The sequence below is a fragment of the Halichoerus grypus genome, chromosome 1 (assembly GCF_964656455.1).
Source record: "Halichoerus grypus chromosome 1, mHalGry1.hap1.1, whole genome shotgun sequence".
NCBI lineage: Eukaryota > Metazoa > Chordata > Mammalia > Carnivora > Phocidae > Halichoerus > Halichoerus grypus.
In genome coordinates, this window is record NC_135712.1 from 171,389,229 (window position 1) to 171,414,959 (window position 25,731).

Below are 25,731 nucleotides of genomic sequence, written 5' to 3' on the forward strand. Positions count from 1 at the left end.
ATTTTATTGCTTGGTGAACCCAATATTACAGGGTTCTTGTGAGGTTTAATGAGATTTCAAAAAGTTAAGTGCTTAGCACACTGCCTAGCAGTTAGCAAATGTTTAACAAATTTGATTATCATTTTTCAACCAAGAAATAAAAATGGGACTCATAGTCAGCTGGAAATCCTTGAATTTTGTAGGGTTTTGTGTTTTAAAGTCAGCGGAGCCAAGGAGGGGTGCTCCAAAGGAGAGGTACCTAGAAAAAATTGAAGAGAGCTACTCTGAGGACACCTCAAAAATCAACCCAAGGTTGGCCCCTTTAAGGAGGGCGGGGCCACGTGACCTGGGGGGGGTCACATGGCTCGCGGACCAACATGGCTGCGCCCTCAGTAGGGCCGGTTGGTGGGTGCTGCGCCCGGCTCGGTCTCGTCCTTTTGCTGCCGCTGCTCTTGCTGCCCGGCGAAGCGGCTGGGGGCGAAGAGGCCAGTACGGGCGTGGGCGGGGGCGCGGCTTCCCTCGCGGGCTCCTGCGGTTGTGGCACTCCCCAGCGGCGCGGGGACCATGGCAGCTCGGCGGCCGCGCACCGATACTCGCGGGAAGCGAACGCCCCCGGCCAGGTTCCGGGAGAGCGGCCGCTCGCGCCCACCAAGGTGCTCTCCCGATTCCGTGAAGGCGGGTGGGGTCCGCGGAGTTCTTGGACAGGGTTGGGATGGGCAAGGCAAGGGGTTTGCAGGAAGGCAAGTAAAGATTATAACCACACCCCAGATTGGGCACGTGTTGATCCGACTTGACGAAGAGTTCCTCTCCCCTCTTTGCCCCCCAAGTCGGCGGGATCTTGGGGCTCAACTTAATCCTGCGAATTAGGGAGTTTGGTTTGAGGACAGTTGACCCTCTTTTTCTTACCTCTTACTCCTTATTTCCTCCTCACTCCAGCCTGTCTTCCTCATGAGGTTCTCGGGCTTTTAATTTTAAGGCCGATAGATTCGTTAGTCTTGGGTTCCTGTCTTAACTGTGAAGAAATCAGGACAGTGGATCTCTGTGTCAAGATTGTTGTATTTCATCGATGGGCTCTTCTAGTAGACTCTGTTTTTTGAGGGCAAGAACTTGTCCCATTTATCTTGCTATCCTTAGTACTATAGCACACAGGAAGGACCAAGTCAACTGTAGTTGCTTTTTTAGTGCTATTTATCTGTGCCTCTCATGGTGCATGGAAGTGCTGTTAGCATACATAAATAATAACATCAGTAATAACGATTACTTCATTCTTTCCAGGTACTTTGCATATTGGTATGGTTGTGGAAATAACTTAGGGGGACTAGAACTCAGATGTTTGACTCCTAAACTAGTGCTCCTTCTTGTGTACCGAGTACATTCTTTCCTTATTTTTTTAATCCCAGTTTTCTTTCCCATGGTTTAATTCTCAACAATATTCAGGACTTAGGTGAGAGGTAATGTCCTCCAGCAGGCCTTACCTGACTTCTTTCTTTTTCTTCCCCTGAAGTATTTCCATATGCTGCCACCAGAGTAGCTCTTTACTCTGACATTACAATTACCAAAGATACTTGTCTCAGGTGTCTTTCCCTAAGTAGGGAGTCAGGGTGGTAGGGGTTAAGACCATAACTTTTTGTCTTTGGTATAGTGTTAGGGAGCTGGTGGCTGGGCTTCTCCTTGATTCTCCATTTTGTGTAATTTTTGGCCTTTTGAATTTTCCTGTTCCTTAGAGGATGCGCTGCATTATTAGTGTTTATCTTTTGTGTGGTGGGAGCCCTGGTTATTGTTGTAGTGTGTATTGGCCATACATGATTTTAATTCCTTTCTACCTTTCCTGGTATTTGATAATCAGTTCCTCCTTCCTTCAAAAGAGAAAGCTCTATGTCTTTTTTATCTGCTTTGTAACTAACAGGGTAGCTGTCTTACTGCATTTACACATTGATCTGTATCAAATTTTTCCCTAGAACCTTCTGGCTAGTACAGAACATTCTGCATTTTAAATGCTGTAACTTCCTTTTGATTTCAGAATGAGATATGGGTGCCAGTATCTTTTATTTTTTTATTTTTATCTATTTATTTATTTATTTTGCCAGTATCTTTTAAATTACATTTATAAGATATACATTTTTTCCATTTCTTCAGAGTGGTTTTGTGTCAGGACTAGGTATTGTATAGGTCATTTTTGACCAGTTCTTGCATTTCCTCCCTCCCTCCCTCCCTTCCATACATGTTTTTATTTTATGCTCATTTTCACTTGAATTCACTTTCTATAATGTTTGGAGGCATCCTATGCTATTAGGAAACTAGCAGTTGCTGAGAACACAGTTCACAAGCCTTCAAGGACTCAACTTAATGATTGAACCTGAAGTAGTCTTGTTGTTGAGACAAAAGACTTCATAGGAGGCAGTTCTTTATCTCTCTGATTTCCTTGGTTTCAAGTATTTTGGTTCATGTGTAGATGACTTTGGTCTAATTCTGACACTTAGCCATTTATTCTGAATTCAAGAAGTTCAATTTACAGGAGAGGTGCATGGTTGTAGTGATAGCGCTTTTTTCCCTTAATCTTTAAAACAATTTTTCTTTTTTCTTAAGACTTAATTTTTTAGAGGATTTTTAGGTTCACAACAAAATTGAGAGGAAGGTACAGAGATTTCCCATAATACCCCAGCCCCTACACAATGCACAGCCTCCACCATTATCAATATCTTCCACCTGAATGGTACATTTGTTACAATTGATGAGTCTACGTTAATGCATCATAATTACCAAAGTCCATAGTTTTTCTTAGGGTTCACTCTCGGTGTTATACATTCTGTAATTTGGACAAATGTATAATGATGTATATCCATCATTATAATATCATATAGTATTGTATAGTGTAGTATTTTCATTCCCCTAAAAATCCTTTGTGTCCCTCAATTCATTCCTCCTCCTCGTCCCCACTGGCAATGTCTAATCTTTTTTTTTTTTTTTAATATATTTTGGAGAGAGAGAGCATGAGCGTGCTGGATTGCTGGAGGAGGGGCAGACTCCTCATTGAGCGTGGAGCCTGAAGCACGGCTGATCTCACAACCCTGAGATCGTGACCTGAGCCGAAATCAAAAGTCAGACGCTTAACTGACTGAACCACCCAGGCACCCCTGTCTGATCTTTTTATTGTGTCCATAGTTTTGCCTTTTCTGGAATGTCAGAGTTGGAATCATACACTATGTAGCCTTTTCAAATTGGCTTCTTTCCTTGGTAATGTGCATTTAAGATTCTTCCATGTCTTTTCATAGCTTAATAGCTAATTTCTTTTTAGCTCTGAATAATATCCATTGTCTGGATGTGCCACAGTTTATCTGTTCACCTACTGAAGGGCATCTTGCTTGCTTCTAAGTTTTGGCAGTTAGGAATAAAGCTGCTATAATCACCTGTGTGCAGATTTGTGTATGGATATTTGGATAAGTGCCAAATATTTTCATAAATACCAAGGAGCACAATTGCTGTAACATGGCAAGGGTATGCTTAGTTTTCTAAGAAACTGCAAAACTGTCTTCCAAAGTAGCTGTACCATTTTGCATTCCTACTAGCAATGTATGAGAGTTCCTGTTGCTCCACACCCTCACCAGCATTTGGTGTTGTCACTGTTCCAGATTTTGGCCCTTCTAAGGTGTGTAGTGGCTTCTCACTGTTGTTTTAGTTTGCATTTTTTGCTTGACATACGAGGAGCATTTTTGCCATCTGTATATCTTTGGTGAGGTATCTGTTAAGGTCTTTGGCCCATTTTTAAATCAGATTGTTTTGGTTTCTTACTGTTGAGTTTTAAGAGTTCTTTTAATCACCATACATTGCATCATTAGTTTTTGATGTAGTGTTCCATGATTCATTGTTTGCGTATAACACCCTGTGCTCCATGCAGTACGTACCCTCCTTAATACCCATCACCGGGCTACCCAATCCCCCCTCCCCCCTCCCCTCTAGAACCCTCAGTTTGTTTCTCAGAGTCCATAGTCTCATGGTTCGTCTCCCTCTCCGATTTCCCCTGTTTTGGATAACGGATGTGTCATCTGCAAATTTCTCTCAGTCTGTGACTTACCGCCTCATTCTCTTGACATTATCTTTTGAAGAGCAGAAATTTTTAATTTTAATGAAGCCTCGTTTGGCAATTTCTTTTGTGGATGGTGCCTTTGATATTGTATGTAAAAAGTCATCACCATACCCATTGTCACCTAGGTCTTCTCCTATGTTGTCTTCTAAGAGTTTTACAGTTTTGCATTTTACATTTGGGTCTGTGATCCATTTTGAGTTAATTTTTGTGAAGGGTGGAAGGTCTGTGTCTATTATGTATGTATGTATGTATGTATGTGGATATCCACTTGTTCCGGCACCATTTGTTGAAGAGACGGTCTTTGCTCTACTGTATTGCCTTAGCACCTTTGTCAAAGATCAGTTGATTATATATATGGAGGTCTTTTTCTGGGCTTTCTGTGCTGTTTCATTGATCTCTTTGTACTGTCACCAGTACCCACTGTCTTAATTACTGTTAAGTTTACATTAACTCTTCAAGTTGGGTAGCATCAGTCCTCTAACTTTGTTTTTCCCCTTGAGTATTGTCTTTGGCCATTCTGGGTCTTTTGCCTGTTCATGTATGTTTAGAATCAGTTTGTTGATATCCGTAAAATAACTTTCTGAGATTTGGATTGGGGTTATATTAAATCTAATTTTTAGTTTGTTTTCTGTTTATTTAGTTCAACAGATGTTTATTTGGTATACAAATTTTATAACAGTTTCCTATGTCTTGCGCATAAGGAAAAGAAAAAGACGTATGCCCTACCCTCAAGGCATTTACCATTTCCCTCTGGTAGGGGTATACTCTCTCTGGGTATGTGTCCCTCCCTCCCTTCCTTCCTCCTCCTCCCTCCCTCTCTCTCCCTCCTCCTGCCTTCCTCTCTCTCTGTCTCTCTCTCCCCCGTCTCCTTTCCCCTCCATGCATAATGACCTGTAAGCATCATTTTTCCATAGTGACAATACTATAGGAGGAGTATGTACAAAGCACTTGGAGAGGAAAAAATGATTCATTCTTCCTGTACAAATTAGGAAGTGCTTCAAAGAAAAGGTCACATTAGAGCTGGGGCTTGAAGGGGACATTTTCAGAAGCTAGGGATAGAAGGAGAGATTGAAGGAGATTCCAAAAAGGGGAATAGCATGGGCACAAAGCGTTGTACAAGTGTGTGATGTGTTCTGGGTAATGTTAGTAATTTAAGGTTTCTGGGGGTGACATTTTTCACACTTTTTAATGTAACACTTTATGACTGTGAGTCTTTTTTTGTATTTTAATTCATTTAATGAGCACTTGGCAAGATGAGAGACACACACACACAAAAATAAATAGCCCTGGGCTTTACCCTCAGGGAATTTACAGTTTCACTGGAAAGTTACAGCAGTAAAAATTGTATGGGAAACAATTTAGATATTTTAAAATTTTACTCAAGTTCCTTCTAGTTAAAAATATGTATAATTCTCAATGAGAAAATTATCCTAACAATTTCTGCACAGCTTATTTTGTACAAGGTAGCAAAATGTTTTAATCTCCATTTGTCTTTGAAAACAGTTGCTTGAAGGGCTTTTAGAATCATGGGGTGGTTAAATTGTACGCACTGTCTCTGTATGTATGGGTAATTTCAGTCCTGATTTCCTATCTGAGAATGTTTCTGATCAGGTAATGCTTACCCAAGTGTCAAGGCACGATTGAATTGAATGCCATCTCTTCCATGAAACCTTTCATCCAAGAAGAAGTGGTTTTTCTTTCCTCTAAATTTCCACAACATTTTACTGTTGTCTGAAGGAAATTTGTATATTCTCTTTGGTGTTATATGTATAGTTGTCTGATACTCTACAGGGGAAGCAGTTTTAGACCTTTTTAAATCTCTGTATCCACCCCCCCCCCCCCCCCACTAGCCCAGTGTCTTACACATTTTAACCATTCTCTAACAGTTTCTTGAATGATCTGTTACCTTTTTTTGGTGGATACAATATTGAGAAACTGCTGTGGGAGTAAAGGGTATCCCATACTTTCTAAAGAAACCTTTGTAAAATATTCTTTTGCTCTATCTCATCCTCCTAAGAATCCAGTAACAGGTATTATCCCCCATTTACAGGTAAGGCAACCGAGGCTTAATAGAATCATAAATCCCAGGGCTTGAAGGAACTTTAATGCTATTCCATCTACAATTAGTGTCTGTCTTTGAGGGCAGTAGAGTAAGAGAATGGTATAGATAGATAAGCCTTGTACAGACGACTAAAGCAGCAGTTTGTGGGTAGATCCAGAGATCATGATTCTCTTGTTCACCCCACTTTGTCCTGAGCCTTTAATGTATTACATTAGACTTAAGGAGAGAAAAGAAGGAAAAGGGAGAAGAACTGCACAAAAGTATTCATATAAGCTTATCTCATTTTTGTATATAAGACAAAAATATCACAGTAGCAAGTGAAAGAAAACACAAAACTGGCTTAAGCAGAAACAAAGTGGGAGAGGACATTCATGGGCTCTCATAGTGGGGAAGTTCAAGAGTAGATATGGCCCCAGACACAGCTGGTTCCAAGGCCTCAGGCAGGTCTTCCTTTTTGACTATCTCCTGGCTCTTCTTTTTTCTGTATTTGCTCCATTTTCAGGCACTGAAAGTGTCTCTGTTTCTACTGAGGAAGTAGCTGGAAGAGAGAGTATCCCTTTTCTCATAGCTCCAGCCGGTTTTAAGATTAACTTTGACTGGATGATGGGCCTATCTCTAATTTAAACATCTCTGTGGTCAAAAGAATGCCACAGTTGGCCATGCCTGAGTCACAGTAGGTGGAGTAGAGTCATCAGCTCTACCTGAGCCATATAGAGGGTTGAACAAATGGTTTTCAAAGGGATGTCAGTTCTGACAAGAACAGGAAGGGATGAGGGCTGGGTGGGCACAAGGAATACATGCCCACTGCACCTGCCTGGAGTGTGTAGCCCAAATATGGTTCTCTCTCTCTCTCTTTTTTAAAGATTTATTTATTTGAAAGAGAGAGGGAGTGCACTGCATGGGGGAGGAGCAGAGGGAGAGAGAATCCCAAGCAGACTCTGCTGATCCCACAACCCGTAAGATCATGGCCTGACCTGAAGTCACAAGTTGGACACTTAACCCATGGAGCCACCCAGGCACCCCCCAAATATGGTTCTAATGGCAATAGAGTCACCTTGACTTACGTACTTTTGACTGGCGTGGCAATGGCACAAACCGTGGTGTAGCAAAGGGGGTTTTAACTTACTTTCAACGAGGAATGCATTGTTTGAATCTGGAACTTAAGTGAAGACTTGATTAAAATGGTTCTTTTTATGTGGTTTAGGGTCCTGTAGAGTGAAACACTTAATGCTCTGGATTTCACTAGAACAACATTTTACATTTGTAGGACAGAAAACTTCATTTCATTCGTGTAAATTGGAAATTATGATCCACTCGGAACAATGCAGGGTATTTTTATCTATAGCCTCCAGAACGGAAACTTGGCTTATTCAGTGTTGGTTATCTCTGATGGGTAGTGAAAGAAGAAGGAAAAAACCAGGCCAGGAGTCCACAGTGGAAGTTGTGATTGTGTTAGTGTTGTTGGTACTCACCTCGAGGGAGAAGAGGATAAACAAAATGAGGTGATTGTAAAACTTTATTAGGCATAATGGGCACAGCTTCCTGTGTGTCTTCTCTTTACGCCGAGGGCTGAACACCTGTTCTCAGAGTAGGACCTACTTGTCTGCTGCTGGAAAGCTTTTTTTAACTTTAAATCCTTTAGGAAACCTCATATTAGATCATTTTAATAATCATTTTAAAACTACACTTGGAGCTTTTGTCTGAAGTCTTCTATGTTTCTGCTTCTCTGCAGAGCTGCTTAAAATTCTGACTTCTAAGGACTGAGGAACCTTGTGTCTCAGACATTTGGAGGATAATCAGAATAATGTGTACCTAGTTCAGTCCTTGCACAGTCTTAAGCAGGTTTCACTACAATGCAAACATGCTATCCGTGTCTGGGACTGTGTTAGAACAAGAATTTTTACAATTACGAATAACTCAAGTGGCAAATTCCTCATCATATTCATGATCTCACTCATTCAGTCAATAAAGATTTTTTTTTTGAGTGTCTATCCTGAACTATGCACCATGCTAGGCACTGGGGATATAGAAATGAAAAATATCTGTGAATCCCAAAGAGCCTAGGATCTAGGGGAGGTGAAAACCCGTCATTAAAATACGTGTGTGTCAGTTGTTAGGATAGATAGAGGTATTTGTCAGAGGAACCCAAATGAGGGGCATATGACCCAGCGAGAGGAGGGAAATGCAGGCAGTAAAGGCCTAGAGGAGGTGATCTTGAATATTGACTATTTACAGACAAAGTGTAGGTGGGACGCATCACGAGGGAGACGGTGAGAGATTAGGCTTTGATGGTTAGATATTTTATTTTACCCTGAAAGGTGATGGGGATGCCTAAGGAATTTAAGTAGGAAAGTGGTATGATCAGATTGACACTTTATTTTATTGTTTATTTTTTGAACAGACAGTATATTTACATGGTTTAGAAAAAATTATAGAAGGGTGTGTAGTGAAAAATTTTATACTTACCTGATATCCTTCCTCTCAAATAACCACCACACGAGTTTCTGACATGTCTTCCTGGAGCTCTGTTCTGCAAATATAAGCAAATACAAAAATATGTGAATCTCTATTCTTCTCCCACCTCCTTTTCACACAAATGGTAGCACACCATGCTTACTGTGGTACACCTTGCTTTGTTCACTTTAGTTCTTTGTCTTGGCAAGATCTCTCCATATTAATTTATTAAAAGTGTCTGTTTTCCGTGCTGGGGGTGGAGCCTGCTTAAGATTCTCTCTCTCCCTCTGCCCATCCCCACTCACGATCTCTCTCTAAAACAAAAATAATAAATAAAATAAAATAAAATAAATCATTCTCTGAGATTGGTCACTCCCTCAAATTAGCAGGTCATTTCTCTCCTATTTCACCAACTACTTATACTTCTGCCTTCTCACTCCAACTCTTTGCAGTTTGGTTCCTGTCTCAGAAGTTCAGTGAAATCTATTTCACTAGTCACAAGTGACCTATTTTAGTTTTATAATCTCTTACTGATTAACGTGTGACGGGGAAGAAGATTTAGCATAATACTGGAAAGAAATTTTTAAAATTTAGATAAATCAGGACATGGAATTGGTTATATCATAAAAGCAGAGATTTTCTAGTCACTGGCATTTCTGGAAATGTACACAGCCTCCCTCCCCTAATTTATCTGCTTCTGGTGAGAGTTCTCCCTACTGTGTATTCTGGATGCTGCATCAAATGAAGTGTACTGAAGGCAACTACCATGAATTCCTTCTTGCTAACTCAAGCATATTATGACTTATTGGAAAGATCTTGAAGGCTTATGGAATTCTGGGAGTCCTGATAGTGGTTAGCAACCACAGTGATTGGGGGTAATGAAGGACAGCATTGTTCTTTTTTTTTTTTTTTTTTTTAAAGATTTTATTTATTTATTTGACAGAGAGACAGCAAGAGCAGGAACACAAGCAGGGGGAGTGGGAGAGGGAGAAGCAGGCTTCCCGCTGAGCAGGGAGCCCGATGTGGGACTCGATCCCAGGACTCTGGGATCATGACCTGAGCCGAAGGCAGACGCTTAACGACTGAGCCACCCAGGCGCCCAGGACAGCATTGTTCTAGTAAGAAGTCTCATCAGACGCTGCCCTGTATTAATACCTTTCCTTTGGTTTTGGTAACACTTTTTGCAGATCCAGTGTTTTGCCAGATATGGAGATAGCACACAGCCTGACCCCTTTCCCAGTTTTATTTTTTGTTTTGTTTTCGTCATCTTGGGATTATTCTTGGGAACCGGCTCTTTATTTTGAAAGCTGGTAAATAAGGGGAAAAAGTCAAGAATTTATCTTGCCTTTCCCATAAATATAACACGGAGTAGCTAAATAACTGAGTAGGGGAATTTCTCTTTATAGAAACATTTCAACAATAAATAAAGAAGATATGATAGAATTGGAATATCATTTTGCAACCCCTGATGAATTGAACCTTGATGGCTGGTAGCAACAGAAAAGACAGTAACCCATACACTCTGTGCGTCTTTTTTTTTTTTTTTTTTAAAGATTTTGTTTATTTATTCATGAGAGACAGAGAGAGAGAGAGAGAGAGACAGAGGCAGAGGGAGAAGCAGGCTCTCCGCGGAGCAGGGAGCCCAATGCGGGACTCGATCCCAGGACCCTGGGATCATGACCTGAGCTGAAGGCAGACGCCCAACCGACTGAGCCACCCAGGTGTCCCCACTCTGTGCTTCTTAATGAGGAAGACAACACCACCTACAGAGGAGTCTTACTCCCCCCAAATCAAACCTGAATCTGTTAAAGCCTCTAGATTCAGCTATCAATTTTCAAGAGGTACAGAGGACAGGGGATAATGATAAATAAACTACATTATAAGGTTGCAATCAACAAAAATCTTGACTCCGGGAATCTCTCTTAGACAAATGACCCAGTTTCTTCAACAAATAAATTGCAAGGGGGAAAAAGAGATAAAGGGGGAACCTATAGATTTAGATTCCTAAATGCCATATTTTACAAAAAAAAGAAAAACCATAAAGACTATAATGTTTAGGGATGCATAGTTAAATAATTAAAGTGCAAATAAAATAAGGTAACATTGTATATAAAAGTCAGGATAGTACAGTATGGTGACTATAGTTAATACTATATTATGCATTTGGAAGTTGCTAAAAGAGATCTTAGAAGTTCTTATCACAACATTGGGGAGGGTATGTGCTATGGTGAGTGCTGTGAATTGTGTAAGACTGATGAATCACAGACCTGTACCCCTCAAACAAATAATACATTATAAGTTAATAATAATAAAATAATTTTAAAAAGTTCTTATCACAAGAAAACAATTTAACTGTGGTAGTGAATGTTGACTTGTGTTGATCGTTTCATAATATATACAAATATTGAATCATTATGTTGTATACCTGGAACTAAATAATGTCATATATCAATTATATCTTAAAAATAAGTTAAAAGTTGGGACAGTGGTTTTTCTCTGTGGTGAGGGGGAGGATTTGTGTTCAAGATGGGCATAGGAAGGGCTTTTGGAGTGATTGGCAAGGTATTTCCTGGAGGGTGGCTTATAAGGATCTTTAACTTACAATTTATTAAGCAATATATTTAACGCTTTTTAAAATATTTGTTGTAACTAAAAAAGATTTAGGGTTTAGGTGGTGTAGTAAAGGTGTTTCCATTCTCCTCCTAAAACAAGAACAGTAACAAACAGCCACATGCTCTGAATTTTCTAAGCAGTGATCTGTAAGATGCACTAAAAGCATCACTAGAATAAATTTGAAATACTGTACTGGTTAACTTGGGTCTCCACCTGATTCCTAGAACTGACAAAAAGTACACAGTATTTTTTAGAGAAATAAAAAGCCATGCCTTTGTGGAACTGACCAATCTTTTTTAAAATTTTTTTTATTAAAAAAATTTCTTTTTATTGAGGTGTAATTGACCACTTTTTTTTTTACCCCCCCACCCCTGCCTGTGGCAACCACCAATCTGTTCTTTGTATCTATGAGCTTGGTTTTTGTTTGTTTAGATTCCACATAGAACAGAGATCATATGTTGTTTGTCTTTCTCTGACTTACTTTACTTAGCATAGTGCCCTCAAGATCCATCCATGTTGCAAATGGCAAGATTTCACTCTTTTTTATGGCTGAATGATATATGTATGATGCATATGATATAAGAGGACATATATTTATATACACACATGCATACATACTTATATACAACAAAACCAAAAGACAACCGACAGAATGGGAGAAGATATTTGCAAATGACATATCAGATAAAGGGCTAATATCCAAAATCTATAAAGAACTTATCAAACTCAACACCCAAAGAACAAAGAATCCAATCAAGAAATGGGCAGAAGACATGAACAGACATTTGTCCAAAGAAGACATCCAAATGGCCAACAGACACATGAAAAAGAGCTCAATATCACTCGGCATCAGGGAAATCCAAATCAAAACCTCAATGAGATACCACCTCACACCAGTCAGAATGGCTAAAATTAACAAGTCAGGAAATGACAGATGTTGGCGGGGATGTGGAGAAAGGGGAACCCTCCTACACTGTTGGTGGGAATGCAAGCTGGTGCAGCCACTCTGGAAAACAGTATGGAGGTTCCACAATTTTTTTTTTAAAGATTTTATTTATTATTTGAGAGAGAGGGAGAGAGCACGAGGGGGGAGGGGCAGAGGGAGAGGGAGAAGCAGACTCCCCACTGTGCAGGGAGCCTGATGGCCTTGATCCCAGGACCCCAGGATCATGACCTGAGCTGAAGGCAGATGCTTAACCAACTGAGCCACCCAGGCCCCCCATACCACAATTGCTTCATGTGTTCATCCAGTCATGGACACTTAGGTTGTTCCCATGTCTTGGCTATTGTAAATAGTGCTACATTGAACATTGAGGTGCATACATCTTTTTGAATTAGTGTTTTAGTAAGTACCCAGTAGTGAACTTGCTAAATTATGTGGTAGTTCTTTAAGTAATATTTTTTAACTTTTTGAGGAGGCTCCATACTGTATTCCATTGTGCTTGCACCAATTTACATTTCCACTAACAGTGCACATGGGTTTCTTTTAACCACATTCTTGCCAATTCCTGTTATCTCTTGTCTTATTGATAGTAGCCATTGTAACAGATGTGGGGCATATTGGTAATAGCCATTCTAACAGGTGTGAGGTGCTATCTCATTGTGGTTTTGATTTGCATTTCTGTGATGATAATGATGTTGTACATCCTTTCATGTACCTTTTGACTGTATGTTTTCTTTGGAAAAATGTCTATTCAGATCTTCTGCCCATTTTTTAATGAGAGTTTTTCTTTTTTGCTGTTGAGTTTATGAGTTCTTTATATATTGTGAATATTAACTCCTCATCAGATATATGATTTGCAAAAAATTTCTACCATTCATTAGATTGCCTTTTTATTTTGTTGACAGTTTCCTTCGCTGTACAGAAGCTTTTTAGTTTGGTATAGCCCCACTTGCTCATTTATGCTTTTGTTACTTTTGGTGTTGGGTTCAAAAAATCATCACCAGCACCTGTGTTAAGGAACTTACTGCTAATGGGATTTTATGGTTTCACGTCTTAGGTTCAGGTTTTTATTCCATTTTGAGTTAATTTTTGTGTATGGCATAAGATAGTGGTTTAGTTTCATTCTTTTGAATGTGGCTATCCAGTTTTCCAACACTATTTATTGAAGAGACTGTTCTCTCCATTTGATATTCTTGGCCTTTCTGTTGTAAACTTACTGACCATGTATGCATGGGTTTATTTCTGGGCTCTCTGTTCCATGTCATTGTTTGTTTTTATGCCAGTGCCATACTGTTTTAATTGCTCTGGCTTTGTAATATTGTTTGAAATCAGGGAGCATAATGCCTATAGACTTGTTGTTCTTTGTCAAGATTGCTTTGGCTATTCAGGGTCTCTTGTGGTTCCATACAAATTTTAGGATTGTTTCTTCTATTTCTGTGAGAAATGCCAGTGGAATTTTGATAGGAATTGCACTGAATCATAAGGATGCTTTAAAAATACTAATTCTTCCAATCCGTGAGCATGAAATATCTTCCCAGTGATTTGTGTTGTCTTCAGTTTCTTTCCTTAATGTGTTGTTTTAAGTGTACAGGTCTTTCACTCCCTTGGTTAAATTTATTGCTAGATATTTTATTATTTTTGATGCAATTATAAATGAGATTGTTTTAATTTGTCTTTCTGATAGTTGGTTATTAATGTATAGAAATGTCACAGGTTTCTTTGGCATTGATTTTTGTATCCTGCAGTGTTACTGGAATTTGTTTATTAGTTTAACAGTTTTTTGGTGGAGTCTTTGGGGTTTTCTATATATATCATCTGCACATGGTGACATTTTTACTTCTTCCTTTATAATTTGGATGTCTTTAATTTCTTTTTCTCATCTAATTACTCTGGCTAAAACATCCAATATTAAATTAAATAAAAGTGGCAAGAGTGGGCATCCTTGTCTTATTCCTGATCTTAAAGGAAAAGCTTTTAGCTTTTTACCATTGAGTATGATGTTAGCTGTAGGCTTGTCATATATGGCCTTTATTACGTTGAGGTACATTCTGTCTATACCCACTTTATTGAGAGTTTTTATCATAAATGGATGTTGAATTTTGTCAAATGCTTTTTTGCATGTATTGAGGTGATCATATGATTTTTATCATACATTTTGTTAATATGGTGTATCACATTGACTGATTTGTGGATATTGAACCAGCCTTTCATCCCAGGAATAAATCCCACTTGATCATGGTATATAATCCTTTAATGTATTTTTGAATTCAGTTTGCTAATATTTTGTTGAGGAATTTTGCACCTATGTTCATCAGAGATATTGGCCTATAATTTCTTATTCCTGCAGCATCCTGTCTGCTTTCTGTGTTAGGATAATGCTGGCCTTATAAAATGAGTTTGGAAGCACTCCCTCCTCTTCAATTTTTTGGAAGTGTTTGAGAAGAATTGGTTATAATTCTTCTTTGAGTCTTTGGTAGAATTCACCAGGGAAGGCATCTGGTTCTGGATTATTGTTGTTTGGGAAGTTTTGATTACTGATTCAATTTCCTTAGTAGTAATCAGTCTGTTCAGATTTTCTATTTCTTCATGATTCAGTCTGGTAGGTTGTATGTTGCTAGAAATTTTTCCATTTCTTTTAGGTTGTCCAATTTTTGGCATATAATTATTCATCATGGTTTCTTAATGATATTTTATATTTCAGTGGCATCATTTCTAATATCTCCTTTTTCATTTCTGATTTTGAGTATCCTCTCTTTTTCTTGGTGAGTCTAGCTAAAGATTTATCATTTTTATCTTTTCAAAGAACCAGTTTCTTAAGGTAGGTGTTTATTGCTCTGAACTTAGAATTTCTTTTGCTGCATCCCATAAATTTTGATTTATTTCCATTTTTATTTGTCTCATGGTATTTTTTTATGTAACTTTTGATTTCTTCTTTGGCCTCTTGATTGGTTAGTAACATGTTGTTTAATTTTCACGTATCTGTGAATTTTCCCGTTTTCTTTATGGAATTGATTTCTAGTTTCATATCATTTGTGCTTGGAAAAGATGATTGATACGATTTCAGTCCTCTTAAATTTATTAAGCTTGTTTTGTGGCCTAACCTGTGATCTATCCTGGAGAGTGTTCCATGTGCACTTGAAAAGAATGTGTATTTCTTTTGCTTTTGGATGGGATGTTCTGTATATGTCTGTTAAGTTCATCTGGTCTAATACTTTGTTTAAGGTTGCTGTTTCCTTATTGATTTTCTGTCTGGGTGATCTATCCATTGATGTAAGTGGAATATGAAGTCCCCAGTTATTATTGTGTTGCTGTCTGTTTCTCCTTCTAGGTCTGTTAATATTTGGTTTATTTATTTAGGTGCTCCTATGTTGACTACATAAATTTTTTACAAATGTTATATCCTCTTGTTGGATTGGCCCCTTTATCATTATGTAGTGCTCCTTGTGTTTTATTGTAGTCTCTATTTTAAAGTTGATTTTGCTGATATAAGTATAGCTACTCCAGCTTCCTGTTGGTTTCCATTTTCATGGAGTATCTTTTTCCTTCCCCTCACTTTCAGTCTCTGTGTGCATTTCAAGTGAGTGTCTTGTAGATTGCATATAGATGGGTCTTGTTTTTTAATTTATTCAGCCACTCTGTGTCTTTTGATTGGAGAACTTAGTCCATTTACATTGAAAGTAATTATAAATAGGTAAGTACTTATTGCCATTTTGTTCATTGTTTTCTGGCTTTTTTGGTTATTCCTCTCTGTTCCTCTTTTATTCTCTTACTCTCCTTCTTTGTGGTTTGATGTCTTTCTTTATGGTATGCTTATATTCCTTTTCCTTTATCTTTTGTGTATTTACTATAGGTTTTCCCTTTGTGATTACCATGAGGTTTACACATAACAAGTTATATCTATAAGAGCCTATTTTTAAGTAGGCAATTTAAGTTTGATTGCATTCTAAGGCTTAACATTTTTACTCCCTGCTGCCATGTTTCATGTTTTTGATATCTAGTTTTATATCTTTTCATCTTACTTATCCCTTAACTAATTCTTTTAATAAGTTATTTTCACTACTTTTGTCTCTTAACCTTCATGTTAGCTTTATAAGTGATTAATCTACTATGTTTACTATATATTTATAAATATCATATATTTCCTTTTCTTGTGGCTGTTTAATTTTCTGTTGTGTGGATGGCCCACAATTTACTTAACCCGTCCACTACTGATAGACATTTAGTTTATTGCCAGTCTTTTTCTGTTAAAGACAGAGCTGTAATAAGTTGCATTGGATACCAAAGGCTGACATTTCAGAAAGTTCAGTAGGTGCTTACACATTTGCGGAATGAATGACTGAACAGAAGATAAATGGCTTAGAGAGGAGCAAGGAGGGATGTGACGGGATGAGACTGGAGACAGGGTGACTGGTTGTGAGACTCCTGCAGTTGCGTGGGAATAGAAAGAAGGGAGAGATCCAGTAAGATGGAGTGACCTCTGTGATGCTGGGATTAGGGGACAGGAGTAGTCAAGCATGATTTCTTGGAGTAATGGTAATACATTGGACAAATAAGACATTTATTACCCATATGTCATAGATGAAAAGAGCTCCATTTTCATTGGGAAATATATGCACAGAATTAAAGACAACCACCAGCAAAGAGAGTCAATGGAAATAGAAAGTAGGAATCAATGATTGTTGATTGCTACTTTCCGTTTCTTTTAATCTTGTTTTACTAGGTCTTCTGCTGTTATTGCTAAATCACATTCTTTCTTTTTATTCCAACTAGTTATCTCTCTTTGGCTTCCTTTTTTTCCTTCCTCAATCTGAACCCTTATTTTATGAATTAGAGTCTTCACAATTCTTATGCTGCTGGGAGGTCAATGAATTGATTTTTCACTTGTCTGATTAGAAAGTAAGATACTGTGTCTGCAGAATATATTTCTGACAGATGATATGATTGTGTGTGTTTTTTTTTTAAATTAAGATAGAATGACATACCATAATATTCACCCTTATAAATTGAACAATTCAGTGTTTCCCAGTTCATTCACAAGGTTTCACAATCATCATCAGTAATTCCAGAACATTCCATCACCCCCAAAAAGAAACCCCATATCCATTAGCAGTCATTCCCCATTTCTTTTTCCCTCCCACCCCTGGCAACAGCTAATCTACTTTATGTCTCCTTGGATTTGTCTGTTCTGGGCATTTCATATGAATGGAATCATATAATATGTGGCCTTTTGTGAGTAGATTATTTCACTTAGCATAATGTTTTCAAGGTTCATCCATATTGTAATATGTATTGGTACTTCATTCCTTTTTATGGCTGAATAATATTCCATTTAATGGATATACCACATTTTGTATATCTGTCATTTGATGGACTTTTGAGTTTCCACTTTTTTGACTATTCTGAATAATGTTGCTATGAACATTTGTGTTGCTATGAACATGGATATTTGTTTTCATTTATCTTGGGCATATAGAAGTGAAATTGTGTCATATGGTGACTCTTTATTTAGATTTTTGAAGAACCAAGAGACTGTTTTCTAAAGCAGCTGCGTCATTTTACATTCCTACCAGCAATGTTTGAAGGTTCCAATTTCTACATCCTTGTCAGTACTTGTTATTGTCAATCTTTTGGGTTATAGCCATGCTAGTGGGCATGAAGTAGACTCTCTTTTTAGTTTTTACTTACATTTCCCTAATGATTCATGATGTTGAGCATAGGCCTGCATTTCTTAACTGAATATTTTTGGTGCAATCCTTAGGCACTGTGTTTAGTGCTGGAAATACAGATGTGAACAAGGCAGTCCAGTGGCCTCTTGGAGTTTAGAGTTTATGTGAGACATATATAGGAGCAAAGTAATTGCAATTAGAGTTTTAATAAGGAATCAATTAAGAACAAGGACATAATAAGGACGAGACATGGTCCCTTATTAAACTTCTTAGATATTCCATTTCAGTGATTTAAGTCTTTCCTATTTCATTGGAGACCTACATTCACTCAGTGGTTTTTAAGAATATTATATGTGGCATTTTTGCATTTGATTTTAAAAATAATTCAAAAGAAATGAGATCATATTAAAGGAAAAACATACTCAAATGTATAAAGAAGTGGAGTATCTCCCTGCCTTTGCACTCCAGCCATTAGCAGCGTGGTGACTATTGCTCCTGACCTGTTTCCATGGCATGTATCAAGTAGACTTTTGACTAAAGAACTACTTGCCTAGAGAATTTTCATTTCTTTTTTTTTTTTTTAAGATTTTATTTATTTGACAGAGAGCAGGAGCGAGAGCGAGAGAGAGCACAGGCAGGGGGAGCAGCAGAGGGAGAGGGAGAAGCAGGATCCCCACTGAGCAGGGAGCCCAATATGGGCTCGATCCCAGGACCCTGGGATCATGATCTGAGCCAAAGGCAGACGCTTAACAGACTGAGCCACCCAGGCGCCCCTCATTTCTTCTTCTTTTTCTTTTTTTTCATTTTTATTTATCTCTCCACACAATGTGGGGCTCGAACTTGTGACCTGTAGATCAAGAGTCACATGCTCTTCCAACTGATCCAGCCAGGCGTACCAAGAATTTTCACTTCTTTTTGAGACCAGTCCTTCACTTTCATAGGAGCATGGAGTGATTTTACTGATTGTGCAGTGATTTCTGTGGTGGGTATGTAGTAACTGTTGGGTGCTTACTGTGTGCTAGGCACTCTGCCCTCTATACAGGTCCACTTTGGCTGTGATGGCATGACTCCCTGTCTCCCCTTTCACTGCAGATGGTCCTCATCCCCGCCGGAGTGTTTACAATGGGCACAGATGATCCTCAGATAAAGCAAGATGGGGAGGCACCTGCCAGGAGAGTTGCTATTGATGCCTTTTACATGGATGCCTATGAAGTCAGTAATGCTGAATTTGAAAAATTTGTGAACTCAACTGGCTATTTGACAGAGGTAATAGGGTTGGGATGGGAAGGAAGAACTTGTTCTTTTCTAATGTTGATTAACCATTTTTTATTATGTGCCCCCTACTATGCTCAGGAGCTTATATATTTTTCATCAAATCCAGTTCTCATAGCAACCCCATGAGGCCGGTTATTTTTCAGGTAGTGAAGTGAGGATTAGAAAAGTGGTTTGCCCTGGGTTGCACAGCTAGTTAGTGGTGGAGCTGGGATTCAAGCCTGGCCAGTGAGATGCCAGGGCCTCTTTTCTAACCATTATGCTATATTGTATCAATGCTTTACTATACCAGAGAGTGCCACTGCCTTCTCAGGCTCTTTGAGATAGCAGATAGAATCTAAAACCAGGCCACTTTTCCCTCTCAAAAAATTGCAGTTTGTTTGTTCAAGAAGCATTACGTATTTCATTAAGCAATAGATGGAGAAGTACAGCTTTTCAATTTTGTGATTTTTTTTCTTTTTTCTTTTCTCTTTTGTTTTAGAGAGAGAGAGAGAGAACATGTGGTTGGGGGGGGTCTTGGAGGGAGAGGGAGAGAGAGAATCTTAAGCAGGCTCCATGCTCAGTGCAGAGCCCGATGTGGGACTCAATCTCACGACCCTGAGATTATGACCTGAGCTGAAATCAAGAGTCAGATACCCAACTGACTGAGCTATCCAGGTGCCCCTGTGGTTTTATTTCAATGCCCGATGACTCATAAGCTCTCCTGTAGCAATTCCAAGTTATTCTCTGGTCGCTGAATCCCAAAGCAAGGTTCTGCAAGTAGATGTTTCTTCTAAAAGTGAGTAAGAATAAGGAGGCTTTTTAGTTTATGAAATTTTCTCTAAGTGTCTAAAATATACTTGTTTTTTAGGCTTCCCATTTTCTTTCACCAAAGGACTTTACCCTTGCCTTCAGTTTGTGGAATCCTTGTTTTATTTCCTCCCACCCAGGCCCAAAACATTTTTTTCTTTTAAATAAAAAAGTAATTTGAGAGTAAATGCTGAAAGCAAAAAAATACTCAAATTTGGTTTTGCAGCATCGCATTTCTTTGGAATTTCCTAAAATATACAAAGTGTTTTCTGTTTTGTACCTGTTTATTATAAGCAGAAGTCCCTCTTCTTTTTGTTTCATAAGGATCCTCTCAGATCAGTTTCCTTAATAGTCTATGTAAGTTAGAAGACTTGTAAGGGAACAAGCTCCCGTCAGACTAGCGTTCTCCATAAAGAAGATAGAATAAACAGAATTTAGGGCATTCAGGAACATGGATGAGGAAAAGTGACATCTGGCTTTTTACTACCCTTTCATTCAAGTTTAGCATTTCCTTCGATGATGAGGCAGATGACAAGCCCTAGTAATAGTAGCAGTACCTATAACTTTGTCACCAGTAGAAATCACAAACATTTTTTTGTCACATTATTGTTGTTGTAGATATCTTGAAATATTGTTTGCATTCATCCTTCCTTTAGAGATGATGATAATTGGGGGTACCTGGGTGGCTCAGTCGTTAGGCAGCTGTCTTCGGCTCCTTTTAGGTCATGATCCCAGGAAGGCTCAGGTCATGATCCCAGGGACCTGGAATTGAGCTGCATTGGGCTCCCTGCTCGGTGGGGTGGGAGCCTGCTTCTCCCTCTCCCACTCCCCCTGCTTGTGTTCCTGCTCTTGCTATCTCTCTCTGTCAAATAAATAAATAAAATAAAAAAAAAAAAAAAAAAAAAAGAAATGATGAGAATTATGAGACCTTCCATTAGATCTTATTTAATATATTAATAAAGAGCATGTATATATTATTATACTACAAATTTACTTTATTAGTATTTTGAGATAACAATTTTTCTTCGTAATCATATTGATTTTGTTTTGTGTATTTAAACATTTCATTCTGAGAAGGAGTCCCCTAAGCTTCATCATACTGCCAGGAGGGTCCAGGACACAAAAAGTGTTAAGAACCCCTACTTTGGATAAATGTTCATATTTTTATGATACTTTACCGTTTTTTTCTGTCCCTCCAATTTCATTTTATATCACACTCCACTTATCATGTTCGAGCCCAGCTGGTCTTGTTTCTATTCCTTGAAAACTCAGCATTCTTTTCCAGCTTGAGGTCTCGGCTCATATTTTTTTCCCCACTTGGAATTTCCTTCTCCCCTTGCCCATCTCCCTTTTACTATGGCTGGTTCCTTCTCATTCTGAGTCATCTCAGCTTAATGGCCCCTTTTCAAGGAGACTTCCTTTCCCCTACTCTATTAAAAAGAGGCTTTTCTTGATATTCTTTACCTTACAAGGTCAAGTAAAGTTGTAATTATTTTCTTCCATCCTTTCTTTGACTTGAGTTTTGTCTGTGCCCCCACATGTAAGTGCTATTAAGACAGGGACTGTGCTTATTTAATATTGACCTCATATCTCTGTCATTTAGTTCATACTCAGGCACAGAACAAGGGTGGGTACCCAAACAGGGCATGTTTGAAACTTGTTCATTGGATGAAGGGATGGTTTAGGTGCTTAGGCACTTTCCCACAAGGGAAAGATGAAGAACAGGAGTGAAGAAAAGATGACAAGCTCCGATCAGTGAAAGGAGTTTGAGGTATTTGTAAGGCCTGAACTACAGGGATCCAGTAGGGAGTTAATACCATCTAGTGAGGACAGAACTGGCCTGGAGGTGCAGATGTGAGGGTCGTTTGAAGTGCATGCTGCTGGTCATTAAAGCAATGAGATTGAAGGAGGTTGTCTAGCTGTAGGTCCGTGTATCTCAAAGTGTGATTTCTTGGCCCGCCTGTATTACAGTCACCAGCTGAGCTGTTCACACTTGAAGGTTCCTTGGCCTCCCCCTGGACCTCCAGAATCAGAATCTCTGGGGTTGAGGAGCAGTAACGTGTAGTGTTGATAAGCTGGCCAGGTGATCTCCACTGCACAAAGCTCGAGAGCCACTGGTGAAGAGAAAGAAGAGCCAGGGCAGAGCACTAGGGAACAACAGTGTTCTAGCGGCTAGAGGAAGAGCCCATGTATTTCAGGAGATGAGTAAGAAGAGTCAGAAAGAGGAAGGAAGCCTGAAGAGTAGAATCACAGAAACCAAGGGGTTAATTAAGTGGGCGTTTGCAGTATGAGGTCACATGCAACAAATAAAACAAGATAGATGAGGACTCAAGACAGTAATGTTAAATGAAATAATCAAAATACAGATTTCAGTCTGATGCTTCAATTGGCCACTTGAGATTTATAAACACAGTTGACCCCTTAGGGGAGCTAGAGTCTATCAGAATATCAGTAAACAGTGTCATTTAATTCTTTTAACTAGATTGCTGGAGCAGAACAAAGAACGAAGGTTGATTATGTAATCTGACATGTAAAGAATATTATTTTCCAAGTCATTTGAAACACTTGGGGAGATGTGTTTCCATCAACAGGAGCAATCACATTCTCAAAAGCTAATCTCTTCCAGTCTGCATTCTTATCAGCTAAATGAGCCTGAAAAGACAGTGATCTCTGTAAGTGATTGATATTAACCTGTTTTAATAGGAAGCCAGATGCTTTTAAGTCATTTCTGAATCCTCTGGGAAGTCATAAGAAAAACTAAAGGTCATTTGGACAAGAACAATCAGTTTTACGGTGCACAAAGAAAACGGTACATGTGAAATATGTTGCTACAACCTTTCTGGATTTTTATTTCCTTCTTTCCTTTTAGGCTGAGAAGTTTGGTGACTCCTTTGTCTTTGAAGGCATGTTGAGTGAGCAAGTGAAGACTGATATCCAACAGGCAGTAAGTAATGTCTAAACAGGCTCTCATATTTCTCTACTGCTCATTGGAAAGGACTTGGGTGAAAACTCCAAACTACAAGTGCCACCCTCCTCAGCCCCCTACCACCTCACCATTCCTGCTCTAGATTTGCCTATGAGAGCAGGTCCATGGGCCAGGGCCCCATGTCTTGAGGAAAATGGCACAAGTTCAGGATGGTAGCCGAAAAAGTGTCAGGTCTGCCTTGAGTTTCTGTCTTGTGTACCCGAGTGACACATTGTGTTGCTGAGGAGGGCTTAGCTGGGCTCTGGACATTTCTGGGTTTCTTTATTTATAGTCATTTCTAGAATGGAGGGTTAAATGTGAATATTATTTTAACTTCTGTACGTAAAGTCTTGATCTCATCAGGTGCTAGTGTGGAGAGAGAGCTTCCTATTTAAACATTCATGAATTCCTACAATCAGCGAAGTATTCATGAAAGGACCTTTGGCTCTGGGTATTCATAGGAAATTGAGCCAGGGAACTGGCCTTATCACCCAAGGGTGTACCTGCTTTCACAGAGAGGATCCAGGGAATGTAAATTAGGTGTGTTTTTCTCAGAAATCATGGAAACAGTGGACTGGGCTTCCATAAGCACCTGTGTAGTGAGCAGAACTTGGGATTTCTGTATGTTCGAGTATTTGTTTACACATGTCTCATAAGGAGCCAGAAAATAGAAAAACAAGGGAAGGATTGTACGTAAGCTAGGAGGTTGAGGGTTTATAAAACAAAGAGGGAAGGGAATGCAGAATAGGCAGGAGGTAGTGAGAGAAGAGAGGAAATGGGGCTGCAAGGGGGACTGATTAAGATACAGAGATTGAAGACAGGAATTCAACCCTAATCTTCCTTTGTTACACAAGTTCCCTTTCAATTGCCTGAACTTGGTCTTTATGTATTGGCGTCACTGTGTTCTTCTCTTTTGCGAGCAGCAGTGCCAAAAAATTAAACCATCCTGGCTCCTGTTTTCTTTCTCTTCAAATGAATGTAGCAAAGGTGGTGGGGGAGAGGAGGTAAAAGCAGACTTGCTCTCGATTCATTTATAGGAGAATTGGGCCACTTTTTGTATGTATTTTACATAAATGTTTTTAAAACATGACCGAGCTCTGTTTGAATTTCAGGGTTTTTTTCCCTCGTTACAAGTTTTTATTATAAGTCTATTATGTAATCTGATACACCTTTTTTTTTTTTTTCTTTTTTTAAAGGGCTTTGAGGTCACATTGGCCTAGTGTTGATGAGCCAGCAGCTCAGGATGTGGTGCCTTGTTTTAAGATACGGAGTTCAGATGAGGGAGGGCCTTTGTACTTATTTTTGAAATTTGCTCTTTCAGATACAGGGCCTCTTGTCACTTGAGAACCTCCGAACACATTAGGCATAAAGGCAAAGGCAGATTATTGCTAGGCTCTGAGGGTGCCCTCTAAGTACCTAGCAAAGTGTGTGCTTGTAACTAGGACGATAACAAGCAGCTCTCACAGGAGCCTCATGTTGGTCTGTTGCTTAAATGCTCATAATGGAAAAGTAAACCTTTTAAGCGTGTTTAGAAAGGGCTGGAATGAATAAAATGAATCTGTTGATGATTTGAGAGTGCTAAGTTTTTGTTTTTTCAGCCCCCTCTTAGGTCTGACATACCCTCTTGCACCAGACCTTTGTTTTTTTTTAAGATTTTATTTCTTTATTTGAGAGAGAGAGAGAGAGAGAGAGAGCATGAGCAGGGGGAGGGGCAGAGGGAGAAGGAGAAACAGGCTCCCCGCTGAGCAGGGAGCCTGATGTGGGACTCCATCCCAGGGGATCCCAGGACCCTGGGATCACAACCTGAGCCTGAGGCAGATGCTTACTTAACCCCTTAACCGACTGAGCCACTCAGGCTCCCCTGCCAGACCCTTTATTAACCCAGTGTTTCCAGAAGCACAGGACATGGGATGGTCCAGGAGAAGACTTGAAGTGAAACAGGAGATGAGTTAAGGTAGTACGTGGCAAAGCATAAGGTAATCCTGAATCATGGAGTGAGAAAGTTATTCCCTTTTCAGATCTCTTCCAAGACCTGTGTAAGTCAAGACAGAAATTTCATTTCGGGGGTAGCATGTCATTAACACTCAGCAACACTTGTTAGTTTCCTTTTAAACACACAAAATCGGCCTTGGAAACTTCCCAGGCTACAGTAGCTAACTAGAATTTAGTAATATTGTTTACTTCCATGTAATTATTTTATAATATTGTTTATTTTCATAGAATTATTTTAAATGTTTCATATAACTTTTAAATAAATGTAAATTATTTTATTTTATTTTATTTTTTTAAGATTTTATTTATTTACTTTTTAGAGAGCAAGCGAGAGAGAAACAGCATGAGAGGGGAGAGGGTCAGAGGGAGAAGCAGGCTTCCCGCTGAGCCGGGAGCCCGATGTGGGACTCGATCCCAGGACCCTGGGATCATGACCTGAGCCGAAGGCAGACACTTAACCATCTGAGCCACCCAGGCGCCTGAATGTAAATTATTTTAAATGTTGTCATGAATGTTCTTTTTGTGACAGGTTATACCAGTGATACAAATTTTCCTAAAAAAAAAAAAAAACAACACAAATACATAAAACCACACAAAGCAAATGTTTAGCTTACTGAGTTATCCTAAGGTGAACATGCTTATAACCATCACCTAAGTCAGGAAATAGAATTTCTCTGCCTGCCTCAGTAAACCCCTCCATGAGCCACAGCCTTATTCCCCTTTTCTTTTCCTAAAGTTGCCATTATCCTGCTTTTTAAAGTAAATGCTTCCCTGTATTTCCTTATAGTATTATCACCAGGTGTACATTCCAAGGCTACTAGGGTTTAATCCTATCCATTTAAGGGTAAATTTGTGTCTTTTTCAAGACTCTCTTGGGGCACCTGGGTGGCTTGGTCAGTTAAGTGTCTGCCT

The 25,731-nt window shown here is 39.1% G+C and overlaps 1 protein-coding gene across 6 annotated transcripts in view; it reads left to right on the forward strand.

Annotated features, from left to right (window-relative positions):
* The first annotated feature begins 333 nt into the window (after nt 1-333).
* Nucleotides 334-25,731, forward strand: part of SUMF1 (sulfatase modifying factor 1) — a 94,257-nt gene continuing 68,859 nt past the window's right edge. For 4 of the 6 annotated variants that reach the window (XR_013449131.1, XM_036075547.2, XM_036075552.2 and 1 more), the window contains exons 1-3: nt 334-632; nt 18,894-19,067; nt 22,732-22,806. Coding sequence is in view for 5 of the 6 variants with exons in the window: in XM_036075547.2 (XP_035931440.1) it covers nt 357-632; nt 18,894-19,067; nt 22,732-22,806 (525 nt within the window). In the remaining variant the exon portion in view is untranslated. The remainder of the gene's footprint in view (nt 633-18,893; nt 19,068-22,731; nt 22,807-25,731) is intronic. The other 2 variants (XM_036075550.2, XM_078075848.1) reach the window with 2 other exon arrangements.